Source organism: Eriocheir sinensis, chromosome 63 (assembly GCF_024679095.1).
Source record: "Eriocheir sinensis breed Jianghai 21 chromosome 63, ASM2467909v1, whole genome shotgun sequence".
NCBI lineage: Eukaryota > Metazoa > Arthropoda > Malacostraca > Decapoda > Varunidae > Eriocheir > Eriocheir sinensis.
This window is the reverse complement of record NC_066571.1, coordinates 3,189,579-3,211,736: the sequence shown is the minus strand read 5'-3', so window position 1 is coordinate 3,211,736 and position 22,158 is coordinate 3,189,579. Positions and strand designations below refer to the sequence as shown.

Below are 22,158 nucleotides of genomic sequence, written 5' to 3'. Positions count from 1 at the left end.
TTTGTGTCATTATTTCTCGTGTCATCGTTCATAAACAATTTGGATTTGCTCATAGTCAATAGTCGTATTGATTGGTTGATTGGTAGTTTATTTTTGCAAGTAAACAACAAAGGAGAAGGGAATATTTTTAAACATTCGATCAGTCAGGGGACGTACGTTTCTCTAAAGAGGGAACAGCTGATCGAGTCTCAAGAGTAATTTGTTGCCCAAGGAGATCCCGTTTCAAAGGAGAAGTAATAGCACAAAACAAGACACTGTACAGCAATAAATTCAGACCACCAAATTTCCTTATAAGAAAATATGCAGGAATAAACAGCAGGGAAATGTTTTAGGTGATTTTCAAGGACCACTCGCTCGCCTGGCAGACACACACACACACACACACGGGAGCAGTGACAGGTGGGTCTGGGGCCATTGATTTCTCCCGCACTTCATGACACACAAACCCTGCCGATCAATAACCCAGAATGGCACCCACAAAAAAGTGCACAGTGAACAGCGCCCTTCCCTACCAGTGCCCGCCTGCCGCTGAGGGTCGCCCGCTGGCTACTTGAGGGGCGGGAGGGCTCGGGGACAGGTGCCTCGCTCATTTGCTGGAGACAGGTGCACTTCTCAACACTGACAGTCAAAAGTAACGTGTAAGCTCTATATGGGCAAGGATAGGGGAATGGTACTCTGTCCGTGTGTAGGAAGGCAGCGAACCTAGCTAGGCCTACGTTGACATTAAAGCCTAATCAGATTTGGTTGAGCTGTAACTTAATAGCTTACTCGAAGAGGAGAGAGTGCAACTTTACCTGCAGCTACCCTACGCCCACTAAGAACATCCTCAGACATACATACACGTGCTTAACAAAATAGTTTCATATTTGACTCAAGGTTTGTGCAAGGCAAAATTTCAGAATTACACCCAAATCAAGAAAGTAGACTGGGGCATCACTGAGTTCTTTGTTTTTGTAAACCAACACCCCCAACGTTGACTATAGAGATTGTAACATCGTACATACTGCAAAGAGTGGTAATCTCTCACCGCAAGGAATAATGTAATCTATCGTCACCTAAGTTGTTATTCTGATCTCAGAAACCATTAATTTTCAATGTAAACAGTTATCAGAGATTATTAGTTCATTGAAATCTATCCCAAAAATATAATGGCAGCCATTAGAGTACTAGCTAAGTTGAGTGTAGTTATGGAGTAATAAGTTACTTGAGTTGGTGTCACGTAACCTGGCACTGAAAGAAATCAGCTAGGGTAGCACATCAGACTTGGTATCATTGCAAAAGCAACGTTCTCACGTGCTCATTGGTCTATCTTCACAGCTTGTTCCAACATTCACCAAAATGACTTCTATTACAATTAAAACCCTGATCAATAAGAACATAGCCTAATTAGGATGAGACTACAAGAGGTCAATAGGCCTATGCAGGACAGCTCCTGTGAACATAACCTCATTATCCATGAATTTATCTACTCTTACTTTGAATGTATCTTATCATATTGGCACACACACCGTAATTGCCAAGCCTGTAGCTGTGAGGTGTTTGAGCTCATACTGGTATAAGTGCCACAAGAATTAAAGGTAAATGTTCCGAGAGTTGCCCATCTCAAAATTTGATACACTGGCTATTTATTTTGGGCCAAAATATTGTGCTTTTTCATTTGGAGATAGTTTTTTTCTTCGGAAACTGCTAAAAAGTGACTTAATTATTGCAATTCCATTATCCACCACCGCTGCCGCAAAATAGCTCACAGAGGGTTTAGGGTGGGGGAACATATTTAAACTATCCCAACCGAACTTTACGACCTAACAGCTAACGGGGGGGGGCTTCGCCCCCTTCCGCCACCGCGGCCGTCGCCAGAGCAGTCAAATATGGAGCGTGTAAACAGTAGTAGCCGTAATTATTTCATAAAACTAGAGAAGCACAACAGTAGTAGGTAGTACACCGTATAATTAATCTAACCTTACCAGGCAAGTGTGACCCAAATTACTGAGAATCGTACGCTATCCCTTCCCTGCCCGGGCCCACAACACCGCAACCCGCAAAAAAACACTAACTTTTAAAAAATCGAAAGCAGCGTTTCTATCAATTTGCGATGCATATATATGGGGTTCAGAATGCTTAGAATAATGAGATCTAACCCATGGTTAGGATGAGAAGTACCACAGTGAGATGGGCAACTCTCTGAACATATACCGAATTAAATTAGGTTGATTCATCGATACAACCCCAAGCTAACCAACCATAAAATTTCATAGTAAATATCTGAGTAGATTTTATGAAATGGACTCTGGGTTATGTTACTAAGTGCATGAAAAACATATGTAATATTTGTAGCCATTAGACAAAAAATGACCGGGTTGGACACTTTAAATCATGAAAATTTGCTCAAGTGCCTTCGAATATTTGTAAAAAATTCAAAATCTATATTTTTTTACATGAAGAGAAATGAAACTGTATTTTTGTACAAAGGGAAAGCATTCATTTTCAGGTTTGCCAAATGTCTAGTGCAACACAAGCTACAGGGAAGAGGAAGACTGCTCTTCTGAACTTGCTAACTGTATGCCTCCCTCCCTCCCTCCCACGGCCCCGCTGTACTCGACTGTCCACTCTAGCCCATCCCTATACTGTCCAAACCCCTTATGCAAGAGTTAACCAGCATCTTCACTCTTTCATCCCTTACACTGGTAAACTCTGAAACTGTCTTCCTTCATCTGTATTTCCTCCTGTCTATGACTTGTCCTCTTTCAAGAAGAGTGTATCAAGACATCTCCCCATCCGAAACTGACCTCTCTTTTAGCTACTCTTATCTATTTTCTGTTGTGGGAGCGGCAAGTAGTGGGCTTTATATATATATATATATATATATATATATATATATATATATATATATATATATATATATATATATATATATATATATATATAATTTTTGTTGCCCTTGAGCCGGCTCTTTTGTCGTAAAAATAAAAATAAAATCAACAAAAATAATGTAATGAAATTATTCCTGCCACCCGCACTAGGACTGGCTCGCCACCCCCACTTATTAGGCATTTAAACTCAGGCTCGGTAGGACATCTTAATTCACAGGATAAAAAAGATTAAAACTGCCATTTGATGGCTTATGCATAGCCTAGATGGTCATGCCAGAGCATTGAACTTATTTTTGTTATTTTTCAAATAATTTCTTAAAATAGGGTGGCAGATCCTCCCCTTGAATGAAAGTTGCTGCTTGTATGCTCAGCTCCTTATCAACATGAGGCTGTCATTAATTGTGTATTATAGAAAAAATTAGGCAAGGAACCATAGATTTAATGAACTCCTTTTGACCCTGCTGGGAATCTAAGGGTGACGTTGTCCATATATGAAATCTTGCCTTCTGGAGGATGTCCAGGTGTTTACAATTATTGGAATAATTTGAAAAATACTAAACTAATCTAAAACTAAATTACCATGTAGGAGTTCTGGGCCTCCTCTCATTTACCATGGCACCACCCAAGTCTTTGTTTTGCTGCATTGCTCTTGGTTACTGCATTGTCTCTAGTAGCACATAGCCATGAGCATCTCTAAGGTAAATCAATAACCAGCTAAAGCAGCAAATGGCTCGTGAATGGCTAATGAAAGAAAATTAAGATAGACATTTGCTGACGTGGTTTCAAGTCAAGGTCTGAAAATTTGTATGCATCTCCATGAGGCTTTCTTTTTTTTTTCAGTCTATGGTGCCAGTAGGCTTTCTTGGTGGAGCCTGATGGTTGGCCCCAGCCCATTATGCCACAGGCAAGTGTTTATAGGGGTGCCATCTTTCTTGGCTCATGCTGCCCCCTGGAGCTCTAGGAGCCTCTCTTTAGAGAAAGAGAATCTAGTGTCTGGGCTGATAGATGGTCTTCAGGACAGCATGTGGGTAGTCTTGGGCCATACAGCAGTGACTGAAAAATCCCAGCTGTGGCAGCAGGCAGGACTTGAACCCGCGTCCTCCTGGATGCAGCGCTAGCATACTAACCACTCAGCCTCCGCCTAGCTACACTAACCATTCAGCCGTGCCTAGCTACAAATCCCCGGATCCTATTAAAGAAGGAACTCATTTAAAGTTTGACTGCTCATATAATGAATGATTTCTGGTACTTAAGAATATTATTTTTACTTTTGTTTGATTATAGATGAGTAGTCTTATTTAACTCAATAAAAGTTTACTTAAGACAGTTTAATTAAAGTTTGTAATTTTTATCTGCTTAGTTTTTAACTATTGCTTATTTATAGTGAAAACAATTATTTAGAAAGATTTTAAAATAGCAATAATTAATTTCTCCTTTACACATAACATTCACTTACATATAACACATAAAATTTTACCTAACCCTAATACATGTATAGTGCAATTTACTAAATTATTTGCTTCTTACAGCATGACACAAGCACCCGTTCAGATTTGATTCCACTGGCTGGGATGGGAGACACTCCAGTAACACAGAACATGAGCACCCCAGCTACTGGCTTCAGTCCCTGGCAGTCAGATGATTTGGAGAGGACACTCACTTTTCCCAGTGCTTCCAGTCTATGGTCTGGGGTGGCTTAGCTTCATGGAGGACACATTACTCATTGAGGTCCATTTTAAACAGTTTTTGGCATGACAACTGGAGATATCTCTCAGACTAACAAGATGAGGCTTTTGGTCCGTGGCATGGTGATAGTGGTCTTGATCTCAGTGCTCTCCCTGGTCCTCTACTCTCTAATCCTCTGGGCTGCTGTTCCCTCTACCCCAGGACCATACAGATATGACACCAACAAGCTGAGTAAGGCTGATGAATATATGACAATAGTTGGGTCAGATATTGAATCGCACTTCTACACCCTGGAAGTTCACAACTGTTCACTTCAGAGCACAGAGATTAATATTACTTGGAATAATGCAATATGGCAAAAGGTTGATGGAAAGCGAGTTTACCTGTACCGCTCATATTACGACATCAGGTATGTCTTTGAAGGCACTTCATACCACTATGTTAGAATTATTGGGATGCCTCAGGGTAAAGTTAAAGAAGGAGAGAAATACTATTGCCATCTGTGGTATCCCAGAGAACAAGATCCAGTGGCTGTGAGGGCAGATGTATCAGAAGTGTGGCAACCAGTGTGGGACAGCAAACCCAAGCCCGACATGTACCACACTTACCTCTTCTCGTGTCCTATTCCTCTACAAGTGCATGAACATCGGCCTCATCCAGAGTTTGTGTCATTGTCCCACCAAGCCTGCGGAAACATAACCACACAATTGAAGGTTCATCATGATGGAATTAGAGCATGGCAAAGGAGTGAAAGAAAAGGGAAATACGTTGTGTGTGTCAAGGGGATGAATTTTGAGGAAGATGTGTCAATGAAGCTTATTGAGTGGCTAGAGCTCATTTCCATTCTGGGTGCTAGTAAGATTCTCATGTATAAATACACTGTGCATCATAATGTTGGTAAGGTGTTAGATTATTATCAGAGAAAAGGGAAGGTGGTTATAGTGCCTCTGACTCTACCAGGAGACCAGCCAAATGAACCCAAGCAACGGACTCGTTACCTCAAGAAGGCACTGTGGCAGAAGCGAAGGAATGAGCTCATCACTTACAATGACTGCCTTTACCGCAACATCTACCTGTATGACTATGTTGTGCCCTTAGATATTGATGAGGTTGTAATACCAGTTGGGACCTACACCTGGTCACAAATGTTCACAAAACTCTTAAGGAAGCAGCCACAGTTGCTGAACAAGTATGCATCATTTTCAGCCCAGAATGTCTATTTCCTTGATGTTTTCAATGTCACTTTTGACCCTGAGATACCCAGGCATTTCCACATGCTGCAGCATACAACCCGCAGTGCTAATTTCAGCATCCATGGCCACTCTGTGAAAAGCTTCATCTCTACCAAAAACTCTTTGACAGTCTTCAACCATTATACATTAGAGTCTCTGTATCCAAAACTGAAGCAGAACTTAGTAATGAACACTTCCTTGGCACAATTGAATCATTACAAGAAACGCTGCCCCAGGGAGATGTACAGTCAGTGCAAGAGTAAGTTTTTGGTGTACACTGAAAAAGATAAAATAATTGAAAAATATAAAGACAAGCTCATACCCAAAGTAGAAGCAGTGATGAAAGAGTTGGGTTTAGTGACTTAATCTTTGTTTTAACTAAAGTCAAGTAGCATGTAGTCTATAATAAGTAAGGTATTGGTAAGGAAACGTTGCATGCCCAAAGATTAGGAAGATAAATTACGTTAAGGTGAAATGGCTAGGTATTGATCCGTTTGTCTTATGTGCAATGTTTTCAGGTACATGGTAAGAACAGAGAATTGTTTAACTGAAACATGCAAAAAGGCATAGTTATCTATGTGCTCTTTGTCTCAAACATAATCTTACATAATACTAATAAGGGTCACAAGTGTTGTAACTTATGATGTTAGGGGTTACAGTTATGAACAAATGTATAATTCAAAATGCCACTTGAGAATATTTAGTGGAAGGCATAATATTCATGGCTTTACAGTTCCATCTCTGACATCCACTTGTCTATGATTTCCCTCTCAAGAGGTGGCCATCGTGTAGGTTTCCAGACTCTTCTCCAGATGTATACATTTTGTGCTCTACAATTCTTGAGTCTTTTTACTTGTGTACATCTCTGCTTTGTCTTCCAGTTACTGATTGCTTTAATCTTGCATTTCCTGTTCTCGTCACTTCATTTCCATCTTATTGTCATCCCCATTTTCATAACAACCATGTCAGGATTTTGAGGCTCAATAGATTGAATTATTTTTGTTTCTTTGTTATCTCTGAAGCTTTATTTTGCATTAGCACTGTTTCATATATACATACTTCTGATTCCTGTATTGTACAACATCTTATTTTTTTATTTTTCTTTGTTACCTCAATTCTACTTGAGTTCCACATTATGCCCATATTTTAAGTATTGCTAACTGTGGGTAAGTACATGCAACATCAGCATTTACTTGCGTTCTGTTTCATAATCCCAAAGAAGAAAACTGTGGCTTTCTCACCAGTACCTCCCTCCCATATGTGCACACTTAGACTTCTTAGTGTTCGCTTTCTGAATCGCATCACTTTCCAGCTCAACAGTGACAGTGGCCTTTCCTGTTTTTAATCAACTTTCTAATCATTGCCAGTATTATTGACCTCATTGTCCAGGTTGAGGTGACAACATGCTGTGGATTTAAATTGTGTCAGCAGTCATGACTAGGTTATTATGTCATGTATAATAGTGCCATAATTATCATAAAAATTTAAAGTTCATCAAATGAAAGAAAAATCTTTTTTTTTCTTTTTGATTTGTATAAGTTGATACGTTTATGTACCCATTTCTCTGATACGTTTATGTACCCATTTCTCTGATACGTTTATGTACCCATTTCTCTGACACGTTTATGTACCCATTTCTCTGATACGTTTATGTACCCATTTCTCTGATACGTTTATGTACCCATTTCTCTGATACGTTTATGTACCCATTTCTCTGATACGTTTATGTACCCATTTCTCTCATACATGCACACAAAATACTTTATACACATAAAATCCTAACAAAATTGTCTGCTCAGTTTTTAATAACTTCATTTAGTACATGCCAATTTTTTTTTTTTTTTTAATTCAAAGTTGTCTTTTTGCATATGCAAAAAAATGACCTAAAATAAATTTTAATCAAATTTTTCTGTAATACTTGAACTTATAAAGCCAAACTTTTTTTCAATACCAGGCAAAAGCTAAGAGAGCAGAGGCATTTTATGTGTATTTTATACTAGTTTTGAGAAAGCCACACCCCTCATTGTTGCCAAGTTCAATCAGGACTTTGCCAGTGCATAATCATCTGTGATACTGGCTCTGTCTTTCTTCCTCTTCTTTTTCTTTGTCTTGGTTCGTGTTAGTCTTCTTTTTCTCAGTTCCAATCCTTTTCCCATGTGTACATGTGTCCCAAATACCTGTTTAGCAGTGGGCACTTTCCATATTCAAAGTTGTGTTGGTAGCTGAGGTTGTGGGTTGAGGCAAGGCAGCTGGTGAAGTGGCAGGTGGGTGTTGACCTTTGATGCACAGTGGTGTGTGGATGGGATCCTTCCCACAGCCTAGTGCCTCTTGCTGCAGTCCAGTGCTGATAAAAAAGCTGTGTATCCCACCTTCTTGCCTGAGGCATGTTGTTAGCAATAATTAACACAGAGTGCTGCTGATTAAAGCAAGAAAATGGGCAGGAAAGCAAAGTAGAGCACGTAGTCCTCCCTTTTGATTGATCGCCACAGTGAGGCCATAAAGCTGTGGCGTTAAGTTCCTCACCCATAGGCATGCCAGGTGAGTTGCAAGATTCACTAAAATGAATTGATATGTTGCTATTTTACATACTCATTGAAAGAAATGCACAATATTGACTCAGCAAAACACACCACACCCAGGCAGTGGGGATATAAAACCCTTCACTATGGGCTTTTAAGTTTACACAGACCAAAAAAAATCCACAATTTGATGCCTTAAGACTAGTGTGTGACCAGAATGTTTAACTCAATTTTGTATATTTTCCTTTTTTATATATTAATTCACCTTGTATTACCCACCTAAATAAGATATTGTTTGTAAGTTTATGATTACTCTGTCTAGACACTAGGCTTGACTGAGAACCTGGCAGCCTAAGGGTATTACAAGTTTTTAAAACTTTTCTGAAAAAAGTATGTGTGGCACAAAATGCCACCCCAAGGGTTTTTCATAAAGTTGCTTCCGTTGTGATATTATTTAATTTGTTAGGAAGTGCTATGCAAGTAATTTGATTAATGCCTCTTTAAAGTACACCCGACCTTCGTTTCCCAGATATCGGATTTCATGGACAAAATCTGGGCTCTGACAGTTGCCAGATAATATGCCTGGGCAAGTCTAGGAATCAAATTTTAAGTCTGGGCCAATAATCCATAATCCAGCCATGTCTGGCAGTTACTGAACATATGCCTGGCCAAGTTCAAGTATTGAAACAAAAGTCCAGCCATACATCAAATTCCATCCAATGTTCAACGTCCGCAACACCCATTAGGTGGCCGTGTATGTGACAAACATATTTGTCATTGTTGCAGGGCTGTAATTTTGGCAAATTTTATTTTTAGGGGGGGCTAGAGGGCATCATAGGTTCATGAGGTGGGAGGGGAAGAGGGTGGTGAGCAAAGCAACCATGCACAGGTGAGGAATTTTTTATTTATTTTTTTTTTTTAAATAAGCACTTTTAGGGGCATTAATTGAGGCCAATATAGAAAGCATTGGGGGGGGGCTATAGCCTCCCTCCAGAAATTATGTCCATGTGTTGTCTCATGCTGTTAACCTCTTCAATCCAGTGATGTGTCTATGCATCATATTATAATTAGTCTACTGTAAAAGAAAACGAGTTTATAGCTGTTTTCTGTGGCTTGTCATCTTCAGAAAATTGTTGTGAAAAACTAATCTATTTATGCTGAAGCCTGTTATATTTGGGAGATAGAGGGGAGGAGAGTGTTGTGTGGCTGTAAGCATAATGCCAAGGATGTTATGAATACACTCTTTAGTACAGATAACTTGTATATTGAATTTGGGCTCTAAAGTCAAAGAAAATTGAGATTTCATCCAAGTATTCGCCTCAACCTGCAATTAATCGTTTCTGTGGATCCGAGTACCAACTCGGATCCCTCCTGTCTCTTTGGATCTGGTAACTTTAAATTCAGTTCTGTGATCCCACTCAGCCCTAGCACCTACCCTGTCAGGTTTGATGCAAAACACCAACATTTTCTATTATACTGCATAATTTCTTTGACCACATTTCAATTCATATTCATTGAGATAATTATAGTGACCACTCAATTATGCATCACCTGTCCTATAAGAAAATCACTTAAAACTTACTAAACACACTCCAGTAGTCATTCTCAACAGCTATTCATTAAGACAATCTACACCAGCTCTTACTCAGCTCATGCCATAATTACATGTACTTGATTCCATGATTATGCAGCTAAGCATATAATATATATGGGTGGGCATGGCCTCCTCATACCCGACGTTAGCCCATCGCACTGTTCCCCAGCTACTGATTTTCCCCTCTATGTGGGAGTGTGAGCAGGGGTTCTCAGTCATGATGAATATCAAGTCAAAGAGCAGGAACCGTCTTGCTGCGCCCGGGCATGATTTTCGATGTGCTGCAAGCAGGTGGTACGCGGCGATGGTGCGGGACCTTCAAGTGGTACTCAATCAGAAAAAGTTTGGAAACCACTGATTTAATATAATGGTAATTATAACAAACTTGGCAATAAAAAAATAAAAAAAAACTTTGGATGTGCATGTTAACCTCTTAAATCTGGTGATGTATTTTTTTTTTTTTTTTTTTTTTTTTTTACAGCAAAGGAAACTGTTCAAGGGCATGAAAAAAGGAAACAATAATGAAAAAAAAGCCTGCTACTCACTGCTCCTAAAAAGAGTTAAAGAGGAGTGGCCGAAAGATAGGTCAATTTCGGATGGAAAGGTGTCCTGATAACGTCCTCTTGAAAGAGTTCAAGTTGTAGGCAGGAGGAAATACAAATGAGGGGAGATTGCTCCAGAGTTTACCAGCTTGTGGGATGAAAGAGTGAAGATGCTGGTTAACTCGTGCGTAAGGGATTTGGACAGTAAAGGGATGAGCTTGAGTAGAAAGTCGTGTGTGGCGAGGCTGTGGGAGGGAGGGGAGGCATGCAGTTAGCAAGTTCCGAAGAGCAATCAGGGTGAAAATATCGATAGAAAATAGAAAGAGAGCCATGCTAAAGTTAGTCAACCAAAAAAGACAACAGGCTTGTATCTGTTTTCTGGGTGTTCAGAAAATTGTTGTCAGTAACTGATCTGTTTATGCTAGCCTGTTATAATATATTTGGGAGAAAAAGAATGACATGAGCAGAGAAAGACAGAGTGTTATCTCTCCCGATTCCAATACCACACCTATAAACATAACCCAGGGTTAAAGAGGTCAAGATGTCCTAAATCTAATTGTGGAAAGGTTCAAGTTAAAACTGAATGGAGTCATTCAATATTCTAATACATTTTCCTTTTGAAGTGTGTCAATGCAGTACACTAGACATGAGAGGTAGGTATATATTACTATAATAATATTAACTTTGAGTTGCAACACTTCATCTCAGAGTGCTGAGCTATTGGTGTTGTTGAGCTGACCAAACCCTGCAATGTGACCAAGTAACCCTAATAGGTAAATAAATAATCTCTTCAACTTGTCAATGATTATTAAATTACCAACTATTGTCCAAATCTTCTACAATGTTATGAACCCAATGTAGAAGAACACTGCAACAAAGTACACCAGAATTGCTTACTTTAACCTGTCTTACAACACAGCTGTATAGGACTATTTCATCTGAAAACCTTGCAGCTTATTGCATAATTGAGAACCCAGATTATGAAGTAGAAACTTGCTGGATTCATAATATGCAAGTTGGAAAATTCCTGGAACATTCCTTAAAGTAAAATTACCTTAGTTTGAATAAGATTATCATTTTCAGGATATGTTTTTCTTTTACAAAATCATAAGTATTAACCCAATATTTGCTAAATAACTTTAAAATATATTATGCTTAGAATATGAAAATGCATTGGAACAAAAGGTTTTCTGCAGAACTAAAATCATTCAAAAAGTTTCCCGCCTCACATGCCTTCAACACTCTTCACTTATCATCTAGTGCAGCACCTGATTGTTGCATGGCTGTGAGGAAGTGTTTTATTTTGGGTGCAACTGTTTTATGGGGAAGTAGTTTCTACAATATTAAAAAAATAAATATACAAAAAATCTACTCACACTTCATATGAAAATAATCTCATTACCACATGTTTAATATCACTGAGGTGTCTGGCAATTTATAAAATGTTATAAAAATATCATCTGTACAGATAAACTGTGTACCTTAATTGTAGAATATCAATTACAAAGTTACTTCTTACTACATTCCTAGTTAAATTGGTTAGGCAGCTAAAAGCTGCAAAATGACAAACAACTTCACACCACACCATGACCACACGGAAGACATTCAAGATTCCTTTTGATATTAGAGATTCTTTGAGACGGTAAAAAAACTTATATGAGGCACACTTTAAAGCTGTCATAATGAGGCAACAACCACTTGGCCATTAAATAACTATTTCCTTCACTAAGGCTACAACATTCATCAACAGACTTGTTAGTTATTAGTAAGTACCTCCCAAATGTAAGCTGCTAACACTACCTAAATTTACTAAAGTTCATCTTTAGCACTACCATCCACACCTGGCAATGGCCCTGCTGCTGCTGCTGCTGCTGCCTTTTTGGCCTTCTCCACCTCAGCCTGTATCTCATCAAAGATTTCTTCTATGGTGGTGCGGGTGCCCCATGCCCCAACGACCTTGCCTGACCCATTCACCAGGTACTTGTAGAAATTCCAGTCTGGTATGACAGAAGAGTCCTCTGGAATAAAAAAGTTTAGTACATTCAAGGGATGAGCAGAATGAAGAATTCATATTTGTGAAACAAAAAAAATCTATATCTACAATGCCATGTTTCCTCTCAGGGACTTCAGGAACAAATTAAATTCATGAACAGAGGTTCCACAGTACTTCGAAACAATTATAGATCTCGTATACAATGTTTGCTGTGGAAAACTCAGAATGCAGAAGACTTTTCTAGCTGTGACCCGTGACTACATGTCACAGGGTTATAACAAGCCAAAGTCCTCCAATGGTTCCCTCCACAAGGTGTACTGCTTCTTGATCCGGTGTTCCATAATGAACACCACTGAGTGCTAGGAATCGAACCCAGGCCTTCTGGGTAGAAGTCAGGGCAGCAAACCAACTACGCCACCTATGAGATAAAAGGTCACCGCGCCAGAAGCCACTTCTGCGGCCAATACCTGACACCCCAGTCACGCACTGTGGACATGAAGGTGATGGTGACCCCGCTCACACTCGTGACTGTCAGAAATGCTTTTAATCAACCCCTTATGGCACATATGGTGTATACATACATTAGAGAAACCGTATTAACACAGTGAAAATATCCCATAATGAACACCACTGAGTGCCAGGAATTGAACTCAGGCCTTCTGAGTAGAAGTCAGGGCAGCAAACCAACTACACCACCGATGAGCTAATAGGTCACCGCGCCAGAAGCCACTTCTACGGTGACCTTTTAGCTCATCAGTGGCGTAGTTGGCGTTCATTATGGGATATTTTCACTGTGTTAGTACAATTTCTCTAATGATCCAGTGTTGATTCTCTCCAATACTTCCTTAAAAAGGGACTCATCCAATTGCAGGAAATTTAGATAGGAACTCTCATATTTCATGATAACCCCTTGAATAAGGTGTTCCCATTGTCCAAACTGGTGCCTCCTGCTGATTCAGGGTCAAACCCAACAAGACCTCAGCTTCTGCTTTTCCCCCTCCTCCTCCTCAAGCTTCCTTTTGTATACCAAAAGGTGTCTGGGTGTGAAGGCTTAGCACCCTCAACTAACACAGCAGGGTAAGCAGTCTCTTATTCTTGACAGTGGGTGGGACAGTCTGGGTGTGAAGACTTGGCACCCTCTACTGATGCAGCAAGGTGAGCAGTCTTTTAGTGCTGATAGTGGGTGGGACACAGGAGAGGTCCAATGTGATATGCTGTGTGTCAGTAGCAGTCCAGGTGTGATGTCCTGTCCTATCTTGCACTCAGTATTTCCAAGGGTCGGTTGTGGGGGGTAGGGAGGGGATGCACCATGACTGCATCAGGCAGTCGCATTTGTCACGGGCGTGGCTGACTCATGGCTTAGTGACCTTGCTGTCACCTCAGACGGCAAGACCAATCATGATGCAATTGTGAACAGGACAGACTCGGGGCCAGTCAGGAGGCGTGGGAGACACTAGGACACAACTTTGAGTCATACTGCCGTTGGCACTAGAGTTGGAAATGTGTGACAGGGACTTAAGTCACAGGAATCTGGAAAACAAAGGCCTCCAATGCCCTACAAGTGAATTCTAAAGAAGTAAGCTTAGGTCCATAATGCCTCACACTGATGTAACCAATTAGGCCTTATGCAGGGCAAACACTACAATAAAGTTTGTTTTTTTGTAATTTGAACCACTGATTAAAACTATCATGATTCTGCACCATATCTGAAAAATTATTGAATACTACCATAGAAGTACAATAAATAATTATACCATAATTTTGTACTTGCAAATGTAGGCTACCTAAAATAAAAAGGGATCTATTTTCCAAGGTGTAATATATAAACAAATTAATAGTTCTACTTTACTACTACTACTACAACTGCTACTCCTAAATAATTGCAACAATAACAGCCTTGCCAGCTTGGACAGATGCAGTGAATGCACTGAATTCTGGAGATGACCTGAGTGAGGAGGCAGAGCTCTGCTGACTACAGTGGTTACTGTTTCAAGTGTGAGTGGTAGGCCGCCATCAAATGTCAGTAATTATGACTGTCATGAGCGGAGGCTGTTACCTACACCACCTCAGCCAGTCCACTGAACTGAAGGATAGTAGGATAATTCTAAATCCAGGTCCACACCCAAACACCTGGGCTGAGAACCCCACTTAGCTGATGAAGTCACACCCCTCGGGTGAGGAGAGTTGTCAAACTCGCTTGTATTTTACCCCTAGCAACTCAATTGGGTACAGAAATGGTACAGCTTTGGTATGGAAAGAATAATTCGTTTAATACAATACTGTAAGAAATATAATGTTTAATGACGAGATTTTTAATTCTCTTTTTTCTATTACTCTCTCAGTCCCACACGTCCTCTGCGTGTATCGAAACACACGAGAAATTAATCACAACAAGGAGAGGGTATTCCCCGGCTGCTTGGGATTGAGCCCGCAACCAGCGTGACGGGAGAGCCACTCCTTACCGAATCGGCCAAAGAGGTACCCCCCTTCGCTGAATGGGTTATGGGAGGCTCACTCATCAGGCCATCGCCGCACTACACGGCTTTCCCCCCTAAGTAGATTAATTTCTGTGTGTTGAGACCTTTAGACAGTGACCCACTTTGGTGCACTATTTCACAATGTTCCCGTAGAGACATACCCCCAACACTTCCCGTTTTCTATCAACCTCCGAGAGCATGGGCCATCCTACCTGTTACCCCTTCGGGGAAACTCAACAGAACCGCAGGATAGGATGCCCACCACTATGCCACCAGTTTAATGACAAGATTTTCTATTCTCTTTTTTCTATTACTCTCTCAGTCCCACACGTCCTCTGCGTGTGTCGAAACACACGAGAAATTAATCACAACAAGGCTGCTTGGGATTGGCCCCGTGACCAGCGTGATGGGAAAGCCACTCCTTACCGAATCGGCCAAAGAGGTACCCCCATTCGCTGAATGGGTTATGGGAGGCTCACTCATCAGGCCGTCGCCGCACTACAAATGAACCATACTTTGCCCTAAAATCAGTTCTGTACCATAATTATGAACCAAACCATACTACACTACATGCCCTGACCCTTTGACCTTGTAGTAAAAACACCCCTATGTAACCAGGGTGTCTATATCAGACCTAACAAATAATAAAAATGATCAGTTCAACTGTATTTGTTTGTAATTTACCACCCTGATGATAATTTGTCAACTTGCCTCAAGTTGTACAGGAAAGCTCAGGCTTTGCTATAAACTCTTGCACTACGGAAGTACACTATCTAAAGGAGCATTTTATTAAACTGCTTGATTTCCCATAGTGTAGAACTACTCTGATGCTAATGGACACCATGATGACTCTTCTTTCTTTCTTTATTTTTTTTCAGGCTCATTGTATCCGACACCATACTGACACAGAAAGATCTTTTAAAATGATGCAATGATTTCCAGATTCCTAGTCCTGCCTGGCTGCAGCAATCAAAAGAATGAGGGATTTCTTTATAAATGCAATTGATCAGCTGACAACAAAATTTTTTTAACCTGTTCAACCTAGGACTACTTATCATCCACTTCTATGTCATGGCCTATGTTACCTTTACACCAGAACAGTCTCCAACCTTCTCTATTACTCACCAATAAGGTGTCGGAAGGCAGGGTCAGCACGCTCCCCTGTAACATCAATCTTGTTGAATATAGGAAACTCAACACTGTACTCTGTTGTGATTTGTCTCACTATTTCTTCGATGTCATATGGCTCCTGATCACCAAACTGGTTGCATGGAAAAGCAAGCACTGAGAAGTGGTCTCCATAACCTGAAATATGCAGAAATACACAAATTTTCACCAACATTCTCAGAAAAAAACTTTCATATTTCAAGAAGTGTTTTTTTTCAGCAAGGGTAAAAAACAAAAGCAACAACAAAAAAACCTGCTAGACACTGCTCCAACAAAAGAAAAAAGAATAAGAGGTAATAGCAGAGGTTAGATTTAGGTGAAGAGGTGTCTTGATACTCTCCTCTTGATAAAGTTCAAGTTGTAGGCAGAAGGAAACACCGATGAAGGGAGGCTGCTCCAGAGTTTAACAGCAGAAGGGGTAAAAGAGTGAAGATGCTGGTTATCTCTTGCATAAGGAATGTGGATAGAAAAGGGATGAGTAAATGTAAAAAGTTGGGTGCAAGGGGCTGTGGGAGGGTGGGAGGCATCCAGTTAGCAAGTTCCTAAGAGCAGTTAGCATGAAAATATTGATAAAGATAGAAAGAGAGGCAACACTGCAACAGAATATAAGAGGTTGAAGACTGCTAGGAGGGGAGTTGATGAGATGAAGAGCCTTTGACTCCATTCTGTCTATACTCAGCGCAGCGAGAAATGGATGATAGGGTAGGGCACCTGGTTTGACTGGGATTCCCCCACTGCTGCCACATCTCCACAGATCACCGGCCCGCTCTCCAACCCCGCCTGGCGAGTATAGGTCAGGGCGAGGTAGCAGCAAGGTCACCCTCCCCCGCTCATATGCCACGTTTAGGATGGGGGAAACCTTTATACAGAAAACACGCCTTGATTTTAACCTTAATGGTGGTGTGGAACAAAAGTTAGAATAATTTTGGAAATAATTTTGGAAATACACCAATTTATATAGAAACAAAGAGAGAGAGAAAGACGGACAGAGGGTACGGAGCTGGAGCGGGATTGGAGAAAGAAGGCAAGCTGGTGATCTGTGGAGAATGGCAACAGTGGGGGAATTCGGGTGCCCTACCCTATCAACCATTTCTCGCTGTGCTAAGTATAGCAAAGCATGAGATGAATATTCTATTTGAGGGCAGACAAGGCCCCTGTATATGGACAGAATCTGAGGGTGAGAAAAGAACTGGTGAAGATGATACAGAATACCTAACCTCAAGGAAGCTGATTTAGCAAGAGAGGAGATATGAAATTTCCAGTTAGGATTTTGAGTTACATAGGATAGACCAAGGAGGTTTACAGTAGAAGGGGACAGCTGTGTGTTATCGAAGAATAGGGGATAGGCTTTTGGAAGATTGTGTCCAGATGACAGGTGGAGAAATTGAATTTTTGAGGCACTGAAGGACACCAAGCTCCTCCTGACCCATTCAGAAATGATTGCAAGTTCTGAGGTTAAACAATCTGCAGCATCCAGCCTACAATCATATAATTCCTGTAGGGAGGGTCATCTGTTAAAAAATGTTGAGTAATGCAGACCAGAGTCATCAGCATATTAGTGGATAGGACAGTATGTTTTGGAAAGATCAGTAATAAACAACAGAACGAGAGTAAGAGATAAGACAGAGCTCTGTGGGACACCACTGTTAATAGGTTTGGGGGAAGAACAGTGACTGTCTATCACAGAAGAGATAGGTTGGCCAGAAAGGAAACTGAAGATAAAAGTACAGAGAAAGGGATAGAATCCATAAGAGGGTAGTTTAGAAAGCAAAGATTTGTGCCAGACTCTTTCAAAAGCTTTTGAGATATCTAAGGCAACAACAAGATTAAAGTAGAATCATACTGAAGTAGATTGTGCGTAGAGGTGGAGGCAAACTATGATGCAAATCCAAGGAATCCTCCTCCTCTTGAATGCATACAATAAACATTAATACAGGTTGAGAATCCTTTATCTGAAGTTCCAAAATCCGAAAACCTCCAAAATCCAAAAGGTTTGGGAATGCTGATGTGACGCTTTATTTATTTATTTTTTCTTTTACACTGTCACCTCACGGGTGGGGACACAGGGTCAAGCGCATACGTCCCTCCGAGGAGGACCACATACCCTTGCCAGGTCATAGCTCATGAAGGGGAGGGGAGTATGCCGATAGACCAACAATATTGGCTGACATCAGCCTAGCTGACCAAGTCGGTCCTTCGACAAGGACTGGTGAGTCTTGAAGATATGGGCATAGGTTCCCTTTGTTCGCTGCAAGATGAGAGAGCTCAAAGTGGAAAACAATAGGAAGAGTCTCAGTTAGGGTTACCACCTTGCACTAAAAAAATAAGGAATCCAACATCCCATTCTCTAACACAGAACGAATCCATATTTTAAGGAACGAGTGGCAGCAACCCTAAAATTTCTCTAGCCTGCCATGACTGACAGCCGCTGCCCACTGATGGAGGAAGGGGGGAGGGATGTTATGACGCGTATTTTACACATATTTCAGGATGACCACTGACAAACCTAATTTTATGGACTGGTTTTGTGGTTTGAAAAATGTGCTCACTAAAGTTTTAAAATACTGAATTTTATATGCTTAACCATTCAGACAGCCAAATACGGAACAAATGGCATACATAAATTTAGGTTTGGTAAGTTCAAATTTATTTGGCACACAGTGTGGAGCAGCGGAAATACGTAAAGCAGCGCAGGACGGGACATGGCGGCAGCAGTCCACTATACACTGGTCAGCATTGCGAGAAATACCTCCTTGCTTAAATGTCACTCTGCTGTTCAGTACACATGCACACCGGCAGAATACACAGCAGGAAAAACATTAATTTGCCTAGTTTTGTTCTGGTTTGTCCACTTGTGATATTTGTGAGTGGTGAGTGATATCTAGAAACAGTAAGCAAGTTGAACCTCTCTGCGAGGTATTTTGTGGCTGCGGCAGCAGGCAGCGGCGGGTGCACAACAGGCAATTGAAAAGTTAATTATTTAGTGAACTGATTTCTGGAGAGAAAAATACTATCTCCATATTGAACAGCATCATATTTTGTTCAGAAATAACGGTCAGCATCTCAAATTAGTAGGCTACCCTTTCCTGAATAATCCTCTATTTCAGTTTTCATTTTATTTAGATTCCAATTAAATAGTCTGAAATCCAAAAAAATCCAAAATCTGCAACACTCTCAGTCCCAGGAATTTTGGATATGGGATTCTCAACCTGTATAATCAAATATGATCATCAAGATACACTACAAAATTAATACTTACTCAAAATGTCATGAAGCTTCTTCAGGGCACGGTAAGTGCTCTCTGTGTAGCCACATAAACTGGCCACATTAACTACCAGGGTGACCTGAAGTGTGAGTGAGTGCATTAGAATCCCCAAACACTGTCTTCTGTCAGATGCTCATCCAATCCAGTCAATGCCAACAAAGTAAATAATTTTTTATTTGTTTCACAGCCTATATTCTTTAGTTCATCAACTAGAAAAAAATGCCATAAACTTTTTTTTGGTTAAGATTCGTTTTAGAAACATGACAGTATTTTATTACCTACCTTATGAAACATCACTAGCTCTTCATATAGGCCTACTATTTTTTCTACAAACGTTCAACAATCATGGAAACGCTTTTTAAATCATATTCAAGGACTATTATTTTTTGTTGAAAATAGGGAATAATATTCATTAATGTGTAGCCTTCTCTGGCTGTGGCCGCAGCGGTGGTCCAGCCAGTGTTGCGAGAAATATGTCCTCGCAGAAATAAGTCGCATGTGGGGGGGGGGGGGTCCAGGGGGGTTGAAGGGGACAAAGCCCCCCCCATTAGCTGTCACGTCGTAAAGTTCGGTTGGAGTAGTTTAAATACGCTCCCCCACCCAAAACCCCCAATTTCCCATGGGTCCCCCAAGTTGAACTCTCTGCGAGTTATTTTGTGGCTGCGGCGGCAGGCCCACAAGGCATTGAAAAGTCCATCTTTTAGTCATTTCCAAAAAATACTATCTCCATCATAAACAGCATTATATTTTGTCCAGAAATAAGCAGTCAGCATTTCGAAATTAGTAATGCTGTTAAAATGAATCTTTACCCTTTCTTTAAATATCTACATTTTGTATTTATAAAATTTGTAAGTTTTTCTTTTGTCTTAGAAAAAAAAATTACACCTTTAATTTTCACCATTTTTTTTCCATCTTTTATTTACAGCGACTGGGGGCTGAGGCTGAGGCGGGGCAAGGGGCTGAGGCTGAGGTTGAGGTGGGGCAGGAGGCTGAGGCTGAGAGGGAGGGGGGGGCAGGGCAAGGGGCTTAGGCTGAGTTTGAGGCGGGGCAGGAGGCTGAGGCGGAGGGGGCAGGGCAAGGGGCTGAGGCTGAGGTTGAGGCGGGGCAGGAGGCTGAGGCTGAGGGGGGGGCGGGGCAGGTGCCTGGGGAGGGGGACGGGGCTGTCAGTGGCTCACCTTGCCTCGGTAGGACTCTAGGGCCACGTCCTGCCCCTGGTGGTCCTTCACGGTGAGGCTGTAGAAGTCCTCGCCGCTGCACGTAGACACACAGAGGGCTGCCAGGAGGGCGAGGCGGGCGGGGCGGCCCATGCTGTCAGTGGCGGGGTGTTTTATGGGGCTAGTTAGGCAGTGGCGGGGCAGTGGTCGCCGAGTGCCAATGTTTATGTTAGCGGGCCGGGCCCTGCAGTGTTGCCAACCTGATGTCACGAAAGCTCCCTACGTGTCACTCCATCTTTTTAATAATAAGTGCAGACTTTATTTTAGGGAGTGATTAATATTGAAAAAGTACGTGACATATATGGCAAAGTAACGATCGACTGTATAACAGAAGTAGCATATGACACACACACAGACACACACACACACACTATATATATATATATATATATATATATATATATATATATATATATAAATATATATAGATATATATATATATATATATATATATATATATATATAGTGTCCTGAGTTAAGCATTCAACTAAATGTTTCACAATAGTAAAAAAAAAATTGCAACCCCCATATTCTACAATATTTTCTAATTACACGAAGACAAGTAAGATTTTCTGAGACCGGTGTTGTCATGGATAAACACTACACGTTACTTGCAGCCATTAAGGTCTGAAATTAAACGCTGCTTTCCCAGCGGAGATTTCTCGTCTTTCGAGATGTCACGTCTCTTTTTTTTTTTTTTTTTTTTTGTAGATGTGTTTGGCACTGCCTTCTTCATTTTGTGCATAACAGACACCTCGCTCTCAGCTGCTGGGCTGCCCTGAGTAATATTTATTACGGCCACGTCTACACGGCCACGCCATTCCAAGGCTAGTCCGGCCAGTTCTGTCATATATTCATCAAAGAAATCGAAAAATTTCAGTATTTGCATGCATGTTTTTTTACACAAAAATATGATGAGTATTAATAAATGATCAAAGTCCTTACACTTATAGAATTTCCCATGGGAGTCCTTGCGTCCCTACGCCTTGAAAATCAGTCTAAAATCCCTATATTTAGGGACATGTTCTTTATCTGGCAACACTGGCCGGGCAGTTTCACCAGATTGTCGAACTTAGAGCATTTCATGTCTCAGTGTCGCTCCAAAAACTGTTGCACCCCTACAAATAACGACATTCGTTAAAGTTAGAGTTAAAATCTTTAATTATGTTTTTCTGCCAAAGTTACGGGGCTAGAAACCGGAAAATACAAAGTGCTGAGTACGATAATCAAGGGACGCTGGTCCGGGTGTGGCGGCGGGCTGTGGCCTCGCTGGGCAGGAAGGCCGTGGCTGGCTCTGGCTCCCCCTTTCTTCACCACCAAGGGTTACTCCATCACCGTCTTCTTAAAAAAAATAGTTAGTAACAAAAAGAAGGTATAGACTGTCATGTGCCATATTACACTGGGATGAAATAAATCAGACGCCAGCCACGCGTTAGCGAGTCCGGACAAGGTCAATGGACTTGACATCTGGAGGGGTGCGTGGCAGGCGTTGGGGAAACTTGAAATGCTTTTCGCAGCATAAAGTAAATCGTCTGATGTTAAAAAAAATGAAAATTCTTCGCTGTTGTATGCACAAAGGATCATCCCATGGGTCAGTAA

At 41.0% G+C, this 22,158-nt stretch overlaps 2 protein-coding genes across 9 annotated transcripts; one reads left to right on the top strand and one right to left on the bottom strand.

The window, feature by feature from the left end:
• The first annotated feature begins 217 nt into the window (after positions 1 to 217).
• Positions 218 to 7,696, top strand: LOC126986857 (uncharacterized). Of its 8 annotated transcripts, none has more exons than XM_050843308.1 (4): positions 218 to 399; positions 516 to 603; positions 3,711 to 4,115; positions 4,400 to 7,696. In XM_050843308.1, exon 4 carries the CDS (start codon positions 4,622 to 4,624, stop codon positions 6,152 to 6,154), a length of 1,533 nt encoding a protein of 510 aa, XP_050699265.1. In that variant the 5' UTR covers positions 218 to 399; positions 516 to 603; positions 3,711 to 4,115; positions 4,400 to 4,621; the 3' UTR covers positions 6,155 to 7,696. The 8 variants fall into 8 exon arrangements, with proteins under 8 accessions (XP_050699265.1, XP_050699261.1, XP_050699264.1 ...); XM_050843304.1 differs by having other exon boundaries at positions 516 to 631; XM_050843307.1 differs by lacking the exon at positions 516 to 603.
• Positions 7,697 to 11,232: 3,536 nt separating this feature from the next.
• LOC126986858 (glutathione peroxidase 7-like) lies at positions 11,233 to 20,774 on the bottom strand. The gene is made up of 4 exons (XM_050843310.1): positions 20,521 to 20,774; positions 19,340 to 19,424; positions 16,039 to 16,218; positions 11,233 to 12,461 (listed from the first exon to the last, which is right to left on the bottom strand). Exons 1-4 carry the CDS (start codon positions 20,650 to 20,652, stop codon positions 12,253 to 12,255), a joined length of 606 nt encoding a protein of 201 aa, XP_050699267.1. The 5' UTR covers positions 20,653 to 20,774; the 3' UTR covers positions 11,233 to 12,252.
• Positions 20,775 to 22,158: the final 1,384 nt, after the last annotated feature.

Coding starts and splice junctions, on each gene's coding strand:
- LOC126986857 (XM_050843309.1), top strand. CDS start 4,622: ATGACAACTGGAGATATCTCTCAGACTAACAAGATGAGGCTTTTGGTC.
- LOC126986858 (XM_050843310.1), bottom strand. CDS start 20,652: ATGGGCCGCCCCGCCCGCCTCGCCCTCCTGGCAGCCCTCTGTGTGTCT. Junction 19,425..20,520: donor TAGAGTCCTACCGAGGCAAG/GTGAGCCACTGA, acceptor CTCACACTTCAG/GTCACCCTGGTAGTTAATGT. Junction 12,462..16,038: donor TGCCTTCCGACACCTTATTG/GTGAGTAATAGA, acceptor TTTTTATTCCAG/AGGACTCTTCTGTCATACCA.